At 39.8% G+C, this 15,680-nt stretch overlaps 1 protein-coding gene across 6 annotated transcripts in view; it reads right to left on the reverse strand.

The window, feature by feature from the left end:
* The window catches only part of HERC3 (HECT and RLD domain containing E3 ubiquitin protein ligase 3), a 150,062-nt gene that overhangs the window by 67,536 nt on the left and 66,846 nt on the right, over nt 1-15,680 (reverse strand). For 5 of the 6 annotated variants that reach the window (XM_061192621.1, XM_061192624.1, XM_061192620.1 and 2 more), the window contains 6 exons: nt 15,365-15,489; nt 13,682-13,741; nt 10,405-10,516; nt 9,799-9,988; nt 7,929-8,092; nt 7,683-7,796 (listed from right to left, as the gene is read on the reverse strand). In XM_061192621.1, coding sequence (XP_061048604.1) covers nt 7,683-7,796; nt 7,929-8,092; nt 9,799-9,988; nt 10,405-10,516; nt 13,682-13,741; nt 15,365-15,489 — 765 coding nt within the window. Of the gene's footprint in view, nt 1-7,682; nt 7,797-7,928; nt 8,093-9,233; nt 9,341-9,798; nt 9,989-10,404; nt 10,517-13,681; nt 13,742-15,364; nt 15,490-15,680 lie in introns of those variants that run through there. The other variant, XM_061192626.1, reaches the window with a different exon arrangement.

A 15,680-nucleotide genomic window follows, 5' to 3' on the forward strand; every position in this document is an offset into this window, starting at 1 on the left:
CCAAAATGTTCATTGCAGCTCTATTTACAATAGCCAGGACATGGAAGCAACCTAAGTGTCCATCGACAGATGAGTGGATAAAGAAGAAGTGGCACATATATACAATGGAGTATTACTCAGCCATAAAAAGAAACGAAATTGAGTTATTTGTAGTGAGGTGGATGGACCTAGAGTCTGTCATACAGAGTGAAGTAAGTCAGAAAGAGAAAAACAAGTACCGTATGCTAACACATATATATGGAATCTAAAAAAAAATGGTTCTGAAGAACCTTGGAACAGGACAGGAATAAAGATGCAGACATAGAGAATGGACTTGAGGACACGGGGAGGGGGAAGGGTAAGCTGGGATGAAGTGAGAGAGTGGCAATGACATATATACACTACCAAATGTAAAGTAGATAGCTAGTGGGAAGCAGCTGCATAACACAGGGAGATCAGCTCGGTGCTTTGTGACCACCTAGAGGGGTGGGATAGGGAGGATGGGAGGGAGACGCAAGAGGGAGGAGATATGGGGATATATGTATATGTATAACTGATTCACTTTGTTAAACAGCAGAAACTAACACACCACTGTAAAGCAATTATACTCCAGCAAAGATGTTAAAAAATAATAATAATAAATAAAATAAGCAAAAAGCAGCCACTTTAGAATGTTGCTTTTATACACCATAGCCCTTTGCCCATACATATTATGTCCCTTTGTAATTCCTTTTGCACTACACTGAACACCCCACAGAGGCAGCCACCATGTCCTGTACGTGTCTCCATCCCCAGTGGTAGCAGGCACATGACATACATTAGGTGCCCAAGACTGCTTACTGAAAAATAGTTATTAGGGCTTATGATATGCCAGGCACTAGGTACTCTGACAAGTAAGGCCTTTCCATGGTTTCTCCCATTTAATTCTCACAGTACTGTTATAATTCACATTTATAAATGAGGATGCTAGGCTTATAGAAATTAAGTAATTTGCCTAAGGTCACATAGGTAGTAGGCCAGAGTTGAGACTTGAACCCAGTTCTTTTTGACTAAAGCACATGCTCTGAACTGTATGCTATACTGCCTCGGTTACTGCCAAGGCAAAAAATTTAACACATAAAAACTCATATAGTGTGAGACAGACAGACACACAGACACACACACAGGAATATTATTCATCCATAAAAAAGGGCATTTTCCTAAAGGGCATTTAAACTAAAGGGCATTTTACATTAAGTGAAATAAGCCAGACAGAGAGAGACAAATACTGTATGGTATCATTTATATGTGGAATCTAAAAAAAACAAGAAAGCCAATCTCACAGGAACAGAATAATGGTGGTTGCCAGGGGCTAGGGCGGAAACAGGGGAGGCGATGGGGAGATATAGGTCAAAGGGTACAATCTTTTCAGTTATAAGTAAGTTCTAAGGAGCTAAAGCACAGCATGGTGACTATAGTTAATAACACAGAATTAAATACTGGGAACTTGATGAGAGTACATGTTAAGCATTCTCAAAGCACACAAAAAAGAAGTTAACTATGTGAGGTAATGGATGTGTTAATTAACTTGATCTTTGTAATCATTTTACAGTGTATATCAAATCATCATATTGTACACTTTAAATACATACAATAATGTCGATTATCCCTCAGTAAAGCTGGGGGAAAATCCACTTATTGTTCATTACTATCATTTAAAAGTGGTTAAGCTCAGAAATAAACCCATGCATATATGGCCAATTAATTTATGTAAAGGAGGCCAGATCACACAATGGGAAAAGGACAGTCTCTTCAATAAATGGTGTTGAGAAAACTGGATGGGCACATACAAAAGGATAAAACTGGACCACTATTTTACTTATCATACATAAAAATTAACTTAACATGGATTAAAGACCTGAACGTAAGACCTAAAGCCATAAAACTCATAGAAGAAAACGTAGGTAGTAAGCAACGTGACATCAGTCTTGGCAATGATTTTTTGGATCCAACTTCAAAATCAAAGGCAACAAAAGCAAAAATAAACAAATGGAACTACATCAAACTAAAAAGCTTCTGCAGAGCAAAGGAAACTATCAACAAAATGAAAAGGCAGCCTACAGAATGGGAGAGGTATTTGCAAACAATATATCTGATAAGGGGTTAATGTCCAAAATATACAAAGAACTCATACAACTGAATATCAAAAAAAAAAAACACCACCAACCCAATTAATTAAAAATTATTGGGTTAACCCAATTAATTAAAAATTATTGGGTTAACCCAATTAACCCAATAGACATTTTTCCGAAGATGACATACAGATGGCCAACAGGCACATGAAAAGATGCTCAACATCATTAATCATCAGGGAAATGCAAATCAAAACCACAGTGAGGTTTCACCTCACACCTGTCAGAATGTCTATTATCAAAAAGACAAAAAATAACAAGGGTGGGCAAGGATGTGGAGAAATGGGAACCCTTATGCACTGTTGGTGGGAATTTAAGCTGGTGCAGCCAGTATGGAAAATTGTATGGAGGTTCCTCAAAAAATTGAAAATAGAACTACCATATGATCCAGCAGTTCCACTTCTGGGTATTTATCCAAAGAATACGAAAACACTAATTTGAAAAGATTTACGTACCCCCATATCCATAGCAGCCTTATTTACATTAGCCAAGATGTGGAAACAACCGAAGCGTCCACAGATGGATGAATGGATAAAGAAGATGGGGTATATATACACACAGTGGAACAGTACTCCTGTAACGGAGCAGGACCCTATGGGGCCTTCCTAGGACGGACCCCTCCCCCATACCCTCTGTTTTAGCCCCTCTCTGAAGGACCTAGATAACGGTATCAGATGCGCATTTCCTGAGCTGTCTTGCAGATACTAAAACCACCACCAAATGGAAGAAACTAACTACCTGATGACCAGGAGCACACAGCCCCCAGACCCACTGGAGCCTGAGGATTGATCATGTGACACTGCCCTGTTACCTCCCCATCAACCAATCAGAGACTTGTGCACGGGCAGATTACATACTCTGCGACTCCCCTCCCTCACCTGGCCTTTAAAAACGCTTTCCTGAAACCCACCGGGGAGTTCAGGTGTTTTGAACACTAGCTTCCCTGGACTCCTCGCTTGGTACCCTGCAGTGAATGCTGCACTTTCCTTCCCACAAGCTGGCATCAGAAACTGGCTTTACGGAGTGCAGGCAAACGGACCCAAGTTTGGTTCGGTAACACTCAGACATTACAAAAAATGGAATCTTGCCATTTTCAACAACCTGGATGGACCTTGAAGGCACTATGCTAAGTGAAATAAGTCAGACAAAGAAAGACAAATGCTGTATTATTTCACTTATACTTGGAATCTAAACAAACAAAGCAAAGCAAAGCAAAACAACAACAAGCTCATAGATAAAGAGACAGTTTAGTGGTTGCCAGAGGGGAGAGGGGATAGCCGGTGGGTAAAATGCGTGAAGAGGGTCAAAGGTACAAACTTCCAGTTATAAAATAAATAAGTCACAGTGATATAATGCACAGCATAGTGACTACTGACAGTAAAACTGCATTGCATATTTTAGTTGCTAAAGCTGCTAAGAGAGTAAATCTTAAAAGTTCTCATCATGGAAAACATAGGCAGAACACTCTATGACATAAATCACAGCAAGATCCTTTTTGACCCAGCTCCTAGAGAAATGGAAATAAAAACACAAATAAACAAATGGGACCTAATGAAACTTAAAAGCTTTTGCACAGCAAAGGAAACCATAAACAAGACCAAAAGACAACCCTCAGAATGGGAGAAAATATTTGCAAATGAAGCAACTGACAAAGGATTCATCTCCAAGATTTACAAGCAGCTCATGCAGCCCAATAACAAAAAAACAAACAACCCAATCCAAAAATGGGCAGAAGACCTAAATAGACATTTCTCCAAAGAAGAGATACAGATTGCCAACAGACACATGAAAGAATGCTCAACATCATTAATCATTAGAGAAATGCAAATCAAAACTACAATGAGGTATCATCTCACACCGGTCAGAATGGCCATCATCAAAAAATCTACAAACAATAAATGCTGGAGAGGGTGTGGAGAAAAGGGAACACTCTTGCACTGTTGGTGGGACTGTAAATTGATACAGCCACTATGGAGAACAGTATGGAGGTTCCTTAAAAAACTAAAAATAGAACTACCATACCACCCAGCAATCCCACTACTGGGCATATACCCTGAGAAAACCGTAATTCAGAAAGAGTCATGTACCAAAATATTCATTGCAGCTCTGTTTACAATAGCCAGGACATGGAAGCAACCTAAGTGTCCATCATCGGATGAATGGATAAAGAAGATGTGGCACATATATACAATGGAATATTACTCAGCCATAAAAAGAAATGAAATGGAGGTATTTGTAATGAGGTGGATGGAGTTAGAGTCTGTCATACAGAGTGAAGTAAGTCAGAAAGAGAAAAAGAAATACAGTATGTTAACACATATATATGGAATCTAAGGGGAAAAAAAAAAAAGGTCATGAAGAACCTAGTGGCAAGACGGGAATAAAGACACAGACCTACTAGAGAATGGACTTGAGGATATGGGGAGCGGGAGGGGTGAGATGTGACAGGGTGAGAGAGTGTCATGGACATATACACACTACCAAATGTAAAATAGATAGCTAGTGGGAAGCGGCCGCATAGCACAGGGAGATCAGCTCGGTGCTTTGTGACCACCTAGAGGGGTGGGATAGGGAGGGTGGGAGGGAGGGAGATGCAAGAGGGAAGAGATATGGGAACATATGTATATGTATAACTGATTCACTTTGTTATAAAGCAGAAAGTAACACACCATTGTAAAGCAATTATACTTCAATAAAGATGTTTAAAAAAAAAAAAAGTTCTCATCACAAGAAAAACAAAATTTGTAACTGTGTGGTGACAGACAGTGACTAGACTTACTGTGATGATCATTTCACAGTGTATGTAAGTATCGAGTCATTATGTTACACACCTGAAACTAATATAATGTTACATGTCAACTATACCTCGAAAAAAAAGTAGTCAAAAAAACATGAATCAGGGGCTTCCCTGGTAGCGCAGTGGTTGAGAATCTGCCTGCCAATGCAGGGGACACGGGTTCGAGCCCTGGTCTGGGAAGATCCCACATGCCGCGGAGCAACTAGGCCCGTGAGCCACAACTACTGAGCCTGCGCGTCTGGAGCCTGTGCTCCGCAACAAGAGAGGCCACGATAGTGGGAGGCCCACGCACCGCGATGAAGAGTGGCCCCCACTTGCCGCAACTAGAGAAAGCCCTCGCACAGAAACGAAGACCCAACACAGCCATAAATAAATAAATAAATAAAAGAAAATAAGGTACCGCTTACTTTAAAAAAAAAAAAAAAAAACATGAATCAATATATGAAATAGCTTTAGCATTTTAGGTTAAAATCCAAGATATGAAGAAATATAAACCTTAATTTCTAATAGCACTGTATAACAGAAAAAAATGCCACAGAAATCACAAAAGGTCACACAGTAATTTCACCTAATTTTCTATCTTTCTATAATAACTAATTTCTGAAGAGGAGATGAGCAGCTGGTATTTAAGACTTATATTTGCTTATCAAATGTTAAGAGAAAGGAACTATAGAAGTTGCTCACTTAAGTATCTCCATTCAGAGACCACAGTCATGGTAACCTATATTTTAACACCAGCAACTTCTTTTTCAGGGTCAAAAAGAATTAGGGCTCATTAGAATTATTTTATTCAGCAGCAAGAAAGGGTAGATTAGAAGTCAGAAAAATTGGCTTTTAAGCTAATTGAATTGGTGGAAAAATTGTTTAGCTTCTCTGGGCCTCCAATTTCTCACCTAGAAACAAAGCAGTTGGCTAAATAATTCATAAGGCTTACTTCAGCTCTTAACATTTTATGATTCAAAGAGTATTCACAAACTGATAAAACAGAGAGGCTTATCTTTTTACAATTTCTAAATCAGCAGATGAAAACAGAGTTCACTGCTAGCCTCCATGTTAAATTTCCATGTAAACCCGTTTTGAAGACTCATCCACTTTTTTGAAAAGGATTTTGGTTTTTTAAAGTAATCAGAAGTCTTACTAAAAACACAATATTGTGTCTAGCGTTGATCATCTGTTATTTAACAAAGAAAAAAATCTTCCTTAGTTAAATAAACCGATTTAAATGCCTTGCTTTTGGAAACCACTACTGACCTCCAAAAGCCCTACAGGGTACAGGGAAATACTGCCTAAAGGTCAGTGATGAATCTGCTAAATTGGCAAGGACTTACCTCAAATGTGTCTGCTATGCGTGGCTTCACTAAATATAATAACCAAATAATCACTCTGTTTTCTGACATCACTCAAATTTATACATAATCCACAGATGGGGGATCCTAAAAAGCCTTGCATATATCCCAAGCCAGTCTACAATCAAACTGAGGAACCAGGCCAAGGGTGGCAGGCAGGAACCCGCAGTTCTAACGTACAGTGAGAACCAGGTCAGGGATACGTGACATTTCCACACACGTAATCCCAAGTCAGAGGTAGCCTGTAGGGTTCAGGCAGCTGACATATGATGACTAAAGTAGGCTAGCTGTTAGATGAAGACACTTAGTAAATGATCCTTTCCTCAATGTCAAAATCAAGCTGCAGTGGGGACTCTGGCACGTCTCAGCCTCATCCAAAGAGCCCCCACTGAACTCCAGCCAACTGGCGCCACCTGGAAAGACAGGTCACGTTGCCAGATCTTCCAAGTTTCAAGAAAAGCCAGAAATACATTTTATGTGTCTTGACTCTTTAAAATTGTGGTAAAAGACATATAAAGTTTACCATCTTTAACATCTTTAAGTGTACAGTTCATTAGTGTTAACTACATTCACATGATCGTGCAATGAATCTCCAGAACTTTTTCATCATGCAAAACTGAAAGTCCTAGAGATGATCATACTAAGTAAAGTAAGCCAGACAGAGAAAGACAAATATCATACGATATCACTTATATGTGAAATCTAAAAAAATGATAAAAATGAACTTATTTATAAAACAGAAATAGACTCACAGACATAGAAAACAAACTCATGGTTACCAAAGGGGAAAGATGGGGGGAGGGATAAATAAGGAGTTTGGGATTAACATATACACACTACTATATACAAAACAGATGAAGAACAAGGACCTATTGTATCGCACAGGGAACTATACTCAATATTTTGTAATACCCTATAAGGGAAAACAATCTGAAAAGGAACATATATAGATATAGATATATGAATCACTGCGCTGTACACCTGAAACTAACACAGTATCGTAAATCAACTATACTTCAATTAAAAAAATAAATTAAATAAAGTCTACACCCAATAAACAACAACTCTCCATTTTCTCCTTCCCCAGACCCTGGCAACCACCATTCTACTTTCTATGAGTTTGACTACTTTAGATACCTTGATTTTTTTTAATGTTGGCAACTAATTAAAATTTATACCGTTCTGGGTGACTACCCATTTGTGACTGCTTGTGATTACTCAAAGCACTTCAGTGTTTCAAAAATGCAAAAGCCAGATGATAAAACACAGGTATAGCACTAACATCAAAGTCAAGGACAAATTTTAGAGTTCAGATGTGCTTTTCTTGCCCTTACTTGTACTCTGAGAAAAAGATTAAAGCTTTGAGATATGCTTTACATGAATTCTTACCATGCCTGCTTGATGTAAGAACCACATGAGGTAGTCTTCCTGAATGTCCACAAGACTGGAAATTTCAGGAATATAAAATGTATCATATTCCACATGCGTCACTTTAAGATTTACCTGATGAAGAACAAAACAAGGACAACTAAGACCCAGGCAACTGGTAAATGGCTTCCCATAGAACATCTCGGTAGATCATTTTACCCTACTATCTCTTCATCCCTACCCCCTCTGGCTCTTCTCTATGCTCACCTTGTATAACTTCTCCAAGAGCTTGAGCGCTGCTGTAACATAATTGTTAAACAGTACAGGAATTAAGAATGTCTTTCTTCCTCTCAGTAGATAAACGACTGCACCTTTATAGAGGTTTACCAGCTTCGTGAAGTATTTCGGGCATACCTGAGACCACCAGTTATCTTTAGAAAGAAAGGAAAGACATATTTCAACATGTGACCTTCATCAAGTATTGATGTCTTCTGCCTACTAGCTAAAAACTGCTCCAGCTAGAAGATAAGCATTAGTCTAAAATACAGCTTCCCAAAACTAACTTTAAAAAGAATCCATTAGGGCTTCCCTGGTGGCGCAGTGGTTGGGAGTCTGCCTGCCAGTGCAGGGGACACGGGTTCGAGCCCTGGTCTGGGAGGATCCCACATGCCGCGGAGCGGCTGGGCCCGTGAGCCACAATTACTGAGCCTGCGCGTCTGGAGCCTGTGCTCCGCAACAAGAGAGGCCGCGAGAGTGAGAGGCCCGCGCACCGCAATGAAGAGTGGCCCCCACTTGCCGCAACTGGAGAAAGCCCTCGCACAGAAACGAAGATCCAACGCAGCCATAAATAAATAAATAAAATTAAAAAAAAAAAAAAAGATCCCACGTGTCGCAACTAACAGCCAGTGCAGCCAAATAAATAAATAAATATTAAAAAAAAAAATCCATTAAAGCATTTCTGGAGACAGTGGCAGCTGTACGAGAATCCTGGAGCTCTGTTATAAAGCTTTATCTGATTTTTTCCTCAAGGACTCATCCAGAAGGCTAATCTAAAAGTTCAGTTCCAAGGGAACATGTGGACAAGATGCTCCGGCACATATTTCGGGCAGGAGCATTCACATATCCTCATCCTTTTAGCCCTCTTCTCAGCCACCACCTAAGTCCTGTAAAAAAAAAACCCCAAACTTTTAAAAGTCAGGTAATATTCCTTTCAAAGATTGCTATCTCTACCTCACAGTCTATTAGAACACCTGAGAAAATATGCCCCAAAGGGCTTTTGAGCTTAAAAAAAATTAAGGACTAACATCTTACTAATGCTTTCATGATTATCTGTAGAACGGTTCCACCTTCTACAAAAGGTGGAAGCAACGTGGAAAAGCCAGTATTCCCTCCTGAGCCACACAGGTCTCTCTACTCACGGGGAGACCACACTCAAGTAACGTCCTAGTCCTTACGGAACGCAGCAGTTACTGAGCTGCAGTGAACACCTAAAAAGAAGTTACCAGGACAAAATAAAATAAAAGGAAAAAGCCAGGTGACAGCCGTTCTGCATTTGATTAATAAAAACATCTCAGGCTCTACTCCCATGAGAGACACTCTCCAATTCACTGAGGAACGGAAGGTTCTTATTCTCAGCAAAGTGTCCGTAGCCTGCAAAAATCAGTGTGGACTCAACTGTCCTAAAAAAGAAAAACAAAACAAACATTTGGTAAGTCTCCATTAAGGTCATTTTCTTCCTCTCCTTTTCTGGAGACCTGTGTATCACACCACAACTGTTCATTTCACTCCCACCCCCTAAATTAGGTATAAGAGAAAAAACAACAGACAGACACTAATTCTGAGGCACTATTAGCCACTAGCAAGTGTAGGAGGAGAAAAAAATAAAGTCTAATAATCTAACTTTGTGAATATTTAAAAATCAAGATTAGTTTGGTGTAAATCATTTCAAATAACCTAAATAATGGTTCAATTTGTTTAAACTGCAAATTAGAAATTAACAGCAAAGAAAGAAAAGTTTAAGTGTTAAGGATATTGAATGGCAACAAATAGATTCTTGCATGTCAATCCACCAGGAGCCAATGGTCACACGAATAAAATAAAAAGCACAAAACCTCTGGTATTCAGTGTAGCAAATCACCTAAGACTTTGCTGGGGTTTGTATCCAGCCGCAGAATGGCCATAGCCAGGGGAATAGTCAACGTTATGTAATACTTAGAATCCTGGAGCAGGGGAAACTCGGGTAGTATTAAGTAGATTCTCATTGCTTCAACATCTGGTGGTGAACTTGACAACTGAGGAATCAGGCAACTTTCAAAGCTATTTAAGATCTGCATGAGAGAAAAGAGTATTGAGAAATTCAAACACACCTGAGATCTAGTTACCTGATCTCTAAATTCATAAACTATTTGAGAGACTCTCAACTCTCATTCATTCAGTATGTACTCAAGACCCTCTATGAGCCAGGCACTGGTCTGGGCGCTCAGGATACATCAGTGAAAAGAAAAGCCAAAGATCTGTGCCCATGCAGACCTTACACTCTGGGGGAGCATTTCCTTAGAAAAACTTAAGCCAGAGAGAAAGTTAAAGGTAGGTCAAATTCCCAAAGTGAATATTTTACAGAGTTATGATTTATACAAGACTTCTGCCTTTTCATCCTACTCTTTCTTTTTCTCTTGAAAGTCAACTTATTTCAATGCAAAAATGCATTTTTAAGCACGCACTTTGTAAAAGTAAAAAAACATACCTGTTCTAGAATCATGGAGTGCTGAGAGTTCATTAACTTCTCAAATAACACTCTAGTTGAGTTCAGGTCAATCCCAGGGATTTTGGGACTTGTTTTAAAATGCTCATCAATTCTAAACAAACAAAAACAAAAAATATGTATAGCACAGGGAACTCTACTTAATGCACTGTGGTGACCTAAATGGGAAGGAAATCCAAAAGAGAGGGGATATATGTATATGTAAAGCTGGTTCATCTTGCCGTACAGTAGAAACTAACACAACATTGTAAAGCAACTATACTCCAATAAAAATTAATTTTAAAAAAATACGTAATAAAAGAAAAACAAAGCAAACACTCTGATAGGTAGGAATTATAAAGCTGTCAACAAAATACTTACTCTACATACTGATCAGATGATCAGATTTAAATCTGACCTGGCTGACCAGATGCACAAAAACATTAACTTTGGGGACACCCGACAGAATAAATCTCTCTAGAATCCCTTTTTCAAGATGATCTTAAAATTTTCAAGTCTTGGGCTTCCCTGGTGGCGCAGTGGTTAAGAATCCACCTGCCAATGCAGGGGACACGGGTTCGAGCCCTGGTCCAGGAGGATCCCACATGCCGCGGAGCAACTAAGCCCGTGCGCCGCAACTACTGAGCCTGCGCTCTAGAGCCCGCGAGCCACAACTACTGAGCCCATGTGCCACAACTACTGAAGCCCGCGTGCCTAGAGCCTGTGCTCCGCAACGAGAAGCCACCGCAGTGAGAAGCCCGTGCACCACAGTGAGGAGTAGCCCCTGCTCGCCACAGCTAGAGGAAGCCCACGCCCAGCAACGAAGACCCAACGCAGACAAAAATAAATTAATTAATTAAAAAAAATTTTTTTTCCTTCAAGTCAAAGTACAAGGATCATCATTTCATTTTGAGGCTGTCTTGAAATTTATATGCACAGTGTTATTTTCCTGATTGACTTTTGTATTTTTGACTCTTTCTGTCATTGTGGTACACTGAAGTAGACGTAGATGCTATGCCTAGGTGCAAAAAACATCCCTTGTGCAAACTGGCCCACTCATCAACAAATGCCAAGTTTAAAGCAAGTAGTTTTTAAAAAATCAGATCTACAATAAATGCAAAGTTAATGCCTCGCTCAGTTAACACAAGGGATACGATTACATTCACTCAAGGACTAATTTCACTGCTACTGTTTTTGACTTCCGAGCAACTAATCATTTTTCTAACCTTAAATAAAGTCTTAGTTTTTTAGAGACTTGGAGAACGTCTCTTTTAAATTCCCACTCTTGAACATACCACATCTGCTAATTACAAAAGAACTATCTATTTGCAAAATAGCCTTTTGTTTATGCGTAACAGACACATTCAGATAGTTTTAATACCATCTAACATCACTGTTTTAATCTATAAAAAATAAGTAGAGTTTCTAACATTTGAAAAAAACCATAATTATATGTATTGGAACCTAAGTGGTCAAACAAGAGGAGCTACTTAGACTTTGTTTGTTGGATCTTTTGTTACTGCCGTTCTAAAAATAAATTTGCCCAAAACATAGAAATTAACTCCAATGTCCCGTAGGTAACCTTCCATATGCTTAGAAGTACCTTCTGCTATGCTGTTAAGAAAAAACAAAATATTTTATCTACATGTATTTATGCTTTGTCAAACTGGATCTTCATTTTCACTGGTTTACTACGATGTATTTTACATAAAGCAGGAGGAGCAGAACTCCAGAAATAGCACCAAAGTCCATTTAAAAAAAAAGGTTTTACCCACAAATCTACAGAATCCATGATACTAAGGATGGATAGCCTAAGAAATCCAGCCAAGAGCCATTCCCAACTTTCATAAAAGCTGTCCTTCTAGAATAAGATTTTTCAACCTTGGGACTATTGATTTTGGGGGTCGGATAATTCTTTTCTGGGTGGGTGGAATTGTGAGATGCTTAGCAGCATCTCTGGCCTTTGCCCACTAGATGCCAGTAGTATATTCTCCACCACTGTAACAACCAAAAAATGTCACTAGAGATTGCTGAATGTCCCCTGGGAAGCAAATCAGCCTGGTTGAGAACCACTATTCTAAAAGACCAACATTAGCACAATACAGAATATTTTTCCCTGGAGGAAAAGCCTAAGTATTGACTCTGAAATGAACTGGATGAGCTCATTTCAGTTGCCCTAATGACACAAGTAAATGACTTTATGCAATCTTTAACTGTAACTGAACAGAGTTTCTGAAGCAATCTCTTGCAACCCAGTTTGGGACAGAATTTGGGGCAGGGATGGAGTGGGAGATGAGATTCACACACAGAACTGAAGTCTAAGTCTTTATGGGATTTCATTAGCCTTGCCACTGGCAGGAAAAGGATAGAAAGATGGTCAGGACTTGGGATCACCAAAGATCAAAACCTATGACAAGACCCTTCTGCTGCAGCAAGTTCCTGAGGAGGATATTTGCAGAAGGGATAAGGCCCAGCCAAGAAACATTATTTACAACCTGGGAGTTCAGGCCAAATGTAATTTCCTGGTGGGCTGGACTGGCCCTGAGTCCAAGGAGTCCCTGAAGCCTCCTTGGAACTTTTTCCCTAAATTCACTCTTTTTGAGAAAAGAAAAAACTATGGGAAAGCAAACCAAAGAAACCAAGGAGATTATTTAAAGAATTAAGAATTTAAGAATCAATACGATTAACATTTTGGAATGCCCTGAAAAATCTTACTTTTGACTACACCAACTCTTTCTGAGATGCCGTCTCTCTCTTTGGTAACCTGCTTCTCTTCCAACCAGGCATGAATCAGCATCGCTCTTCCTGAGGTCTTCTCACTCATCATCATTGGGCGTTCCAATTTCTGTGCAAATCACTGGCTTATCCACTGAATTAAGGCCAACCACCATCAAAGAGAACAGAAGTCTAGGGGCTTCCCTGGTGGTTGAGAATCTGCCTGCCAATGCAGGGGACACGGGTTCGAGCCCTGGTCTGGGAGGATCCCACATGCTGCGGAGCAACTGGGCCCGTGAGCCACAACTACTGAGCCTGCGCGTCTGGAGCCTGTGCTCCGCAACAAGAGAGGCCGCGATAGTGAGAGGCCCGCGCATTGCGATGAAGAGTGGCCCCCGCTTGCCGCAACTAGAGAAAGCCCTCGCACAGAAACGAAGACCCAACACAGCCATAAATAAATTAATTAATTAATTAATTAAAAGAGAATAGTAGTCTTTCATGGCCTTTGCTGAGTAAGTATTTGCATCACACGTGGGTTTTTTTTTTAAGACTCTAAATCACTTACTTTTTCTCAAGAAAACTTCCATTCCAACAGGCTGCAGAAGATAATATCTGAATGACACCGCTGCTCAGAAAGAAAAAGGGAGGGAAGCCTTTAATAATTACAAATAAATGGTTGTTTAAGCATTAACAACAGGTTTAGTCCTCTATTCCAGGGTTTCATTAATAGCCGCTTTTTCTTACCCAGGTGAAGCCTTGGAAAACGTACATTGCTTTAGAGAAACACTGTGTCATGTCTCAAGATGGACAAGAGCGTAAGTTTTCCCTAAGTCATGTTAAAATAAAAAGACAGCATCAAAGCTACCAAAAGAAAACTCTTGGGCCTAAGAATAATGATCTTGAACGTTCTTTTCCCACCGATCATCTGAGACACTCCCCACCTCACCTCCAAAAGTGAACGCGAAATAAAACCAAAAACAGAGAAGCTGAGCTGCTTTTTACCAAGCACAGAAAGTATCTTTGCGAATTAATAACCAAACAAGTACTTCCTTCTATTTTGTTACCCATCTGAGAAAGAAACTAAAAGTAAGTGAAATAAGTGTTTATTCCTGTTACCTAGATTACATAGTTTCTGAGGAAACCGCTAGTTTCTCAGGACCCAGGGTCAAACTGCAGTCAGGAACCCCGGACTCTCTTATTTAATATAAGGAAAAGGGAAGGAATAAAACAAATATACGGTTGAGGAGGGGATCACAGCAACTTCTATTAATCAGAGAATCCGGGTCGGGAAAGATCTTTAGAGACCATTTCTTGCATCCTGTCCTTTTGTAAATAAGAAAACTAAGAATTAGTAAAGTGCCAAGGTCCCAGCCAAGGAGGTCTCAGTCCCCCCACCCCTCCCACGGTGAGTCTAGTCCCCCAGCCCCTTCCCTGCCACCTTCCAGCCTGAGCGTCCCAGCAGAACCACCCAAAGCTAGAGGGATCCGGAGGACCGCCACGGAGGTGCTCTAGGGCATTCCCAATGACCCTCCACTCAAAAAGCTGCCACCTGGTGTGCCCAAAGTTTAGGGCCCTGGACATTTGTTCCACTACAATCTCTATCATAAAGCAAGATGCTTTACACACATTTCTGGGAACCGTCACCACCTAATATTCAGCCTGATTCATTCATTCCCAAGAATTAGACTCTGCAGAAAAATGGAAAAGCTGAGGAAAGCCAATAAAATGTGTAAAAATGTAAAAAAAAAAAAAAAAAAAAAATTCTCTTTTAAGAATGAAATAAACTTGCTGAAAGGCCTCAGTCCTTTAACTGTACTTTTTTCTCTACTTGACGCCGAATTACTATCTCAACTGATCATTTTGAATGTGAAAATGCTAAATTACTCAGATTAGGTAAAATAAGCTTAGATTTCGGATGCTTTGGACTATGCATATGAAGAAACTCTTGGAGTTAAACAATAACACTGAGTTTTCTTAGCAGCAAGGCCAACCCAGGCCTTCATCAGTCAGGATTAAGATCCAAACAAGGGAGGCTGAGGAATACATTCTGTGAGAAAATGGGGGAACAACCTATTATGTTATTTGGGTCTAAGGGCACCAAATCCTGAATAACATGTGCCCAAAAAATGACTCCCTAAAATGTAAAACTCCATTTATATTCACAACCTCAATATGGAAGTAAGGAAAATCACTAAGCTAGGAAGTTCCAACACACTTGGAAAAAAAATGAAAACAAGCAACCACATACTTGATTGTATTTGCATTGTTGTGTTCTGAGAGTTTTTGTCTCCAAACTGCTATGGTTTCATCATTTATTAAACTGGTGTAATGTGCTTGGTTCATCATCCTGAAGTCAACAGCAGGAGAAGAATTCTGAAGGATTAAATATAACAATAAAAAAGAGAAACTATGTAATAGCATGGATCTTTTCTCATCTCCCTCTCCCCATATGTTCCCCACTTTGTGTTTCACTTACATACAGGAGCTGGCGTGCACTGCCAGATCCTCCCACCCTTCAGAATGGAGGCGCTCACTCCCCAAGCTGCTGAGAGAGTACACTCCTG

The sequence above is a fragment of the Eubalaena glacialis genome, chromosome 5, assembly GCF_028564815.1.
Source record: "Eubalaena glacialis isolate mEubGla1 chromosome 5, mEubGla1.1.hap2.+ XY, whole genome shotgun sequence".
NCBI classification, from domain to species: Eukaryota; Metazoa; Chordata; class Mammalia; order Artiodactyla; family Balaenidae; genus Eubalaena; species Eubalaena glacialis.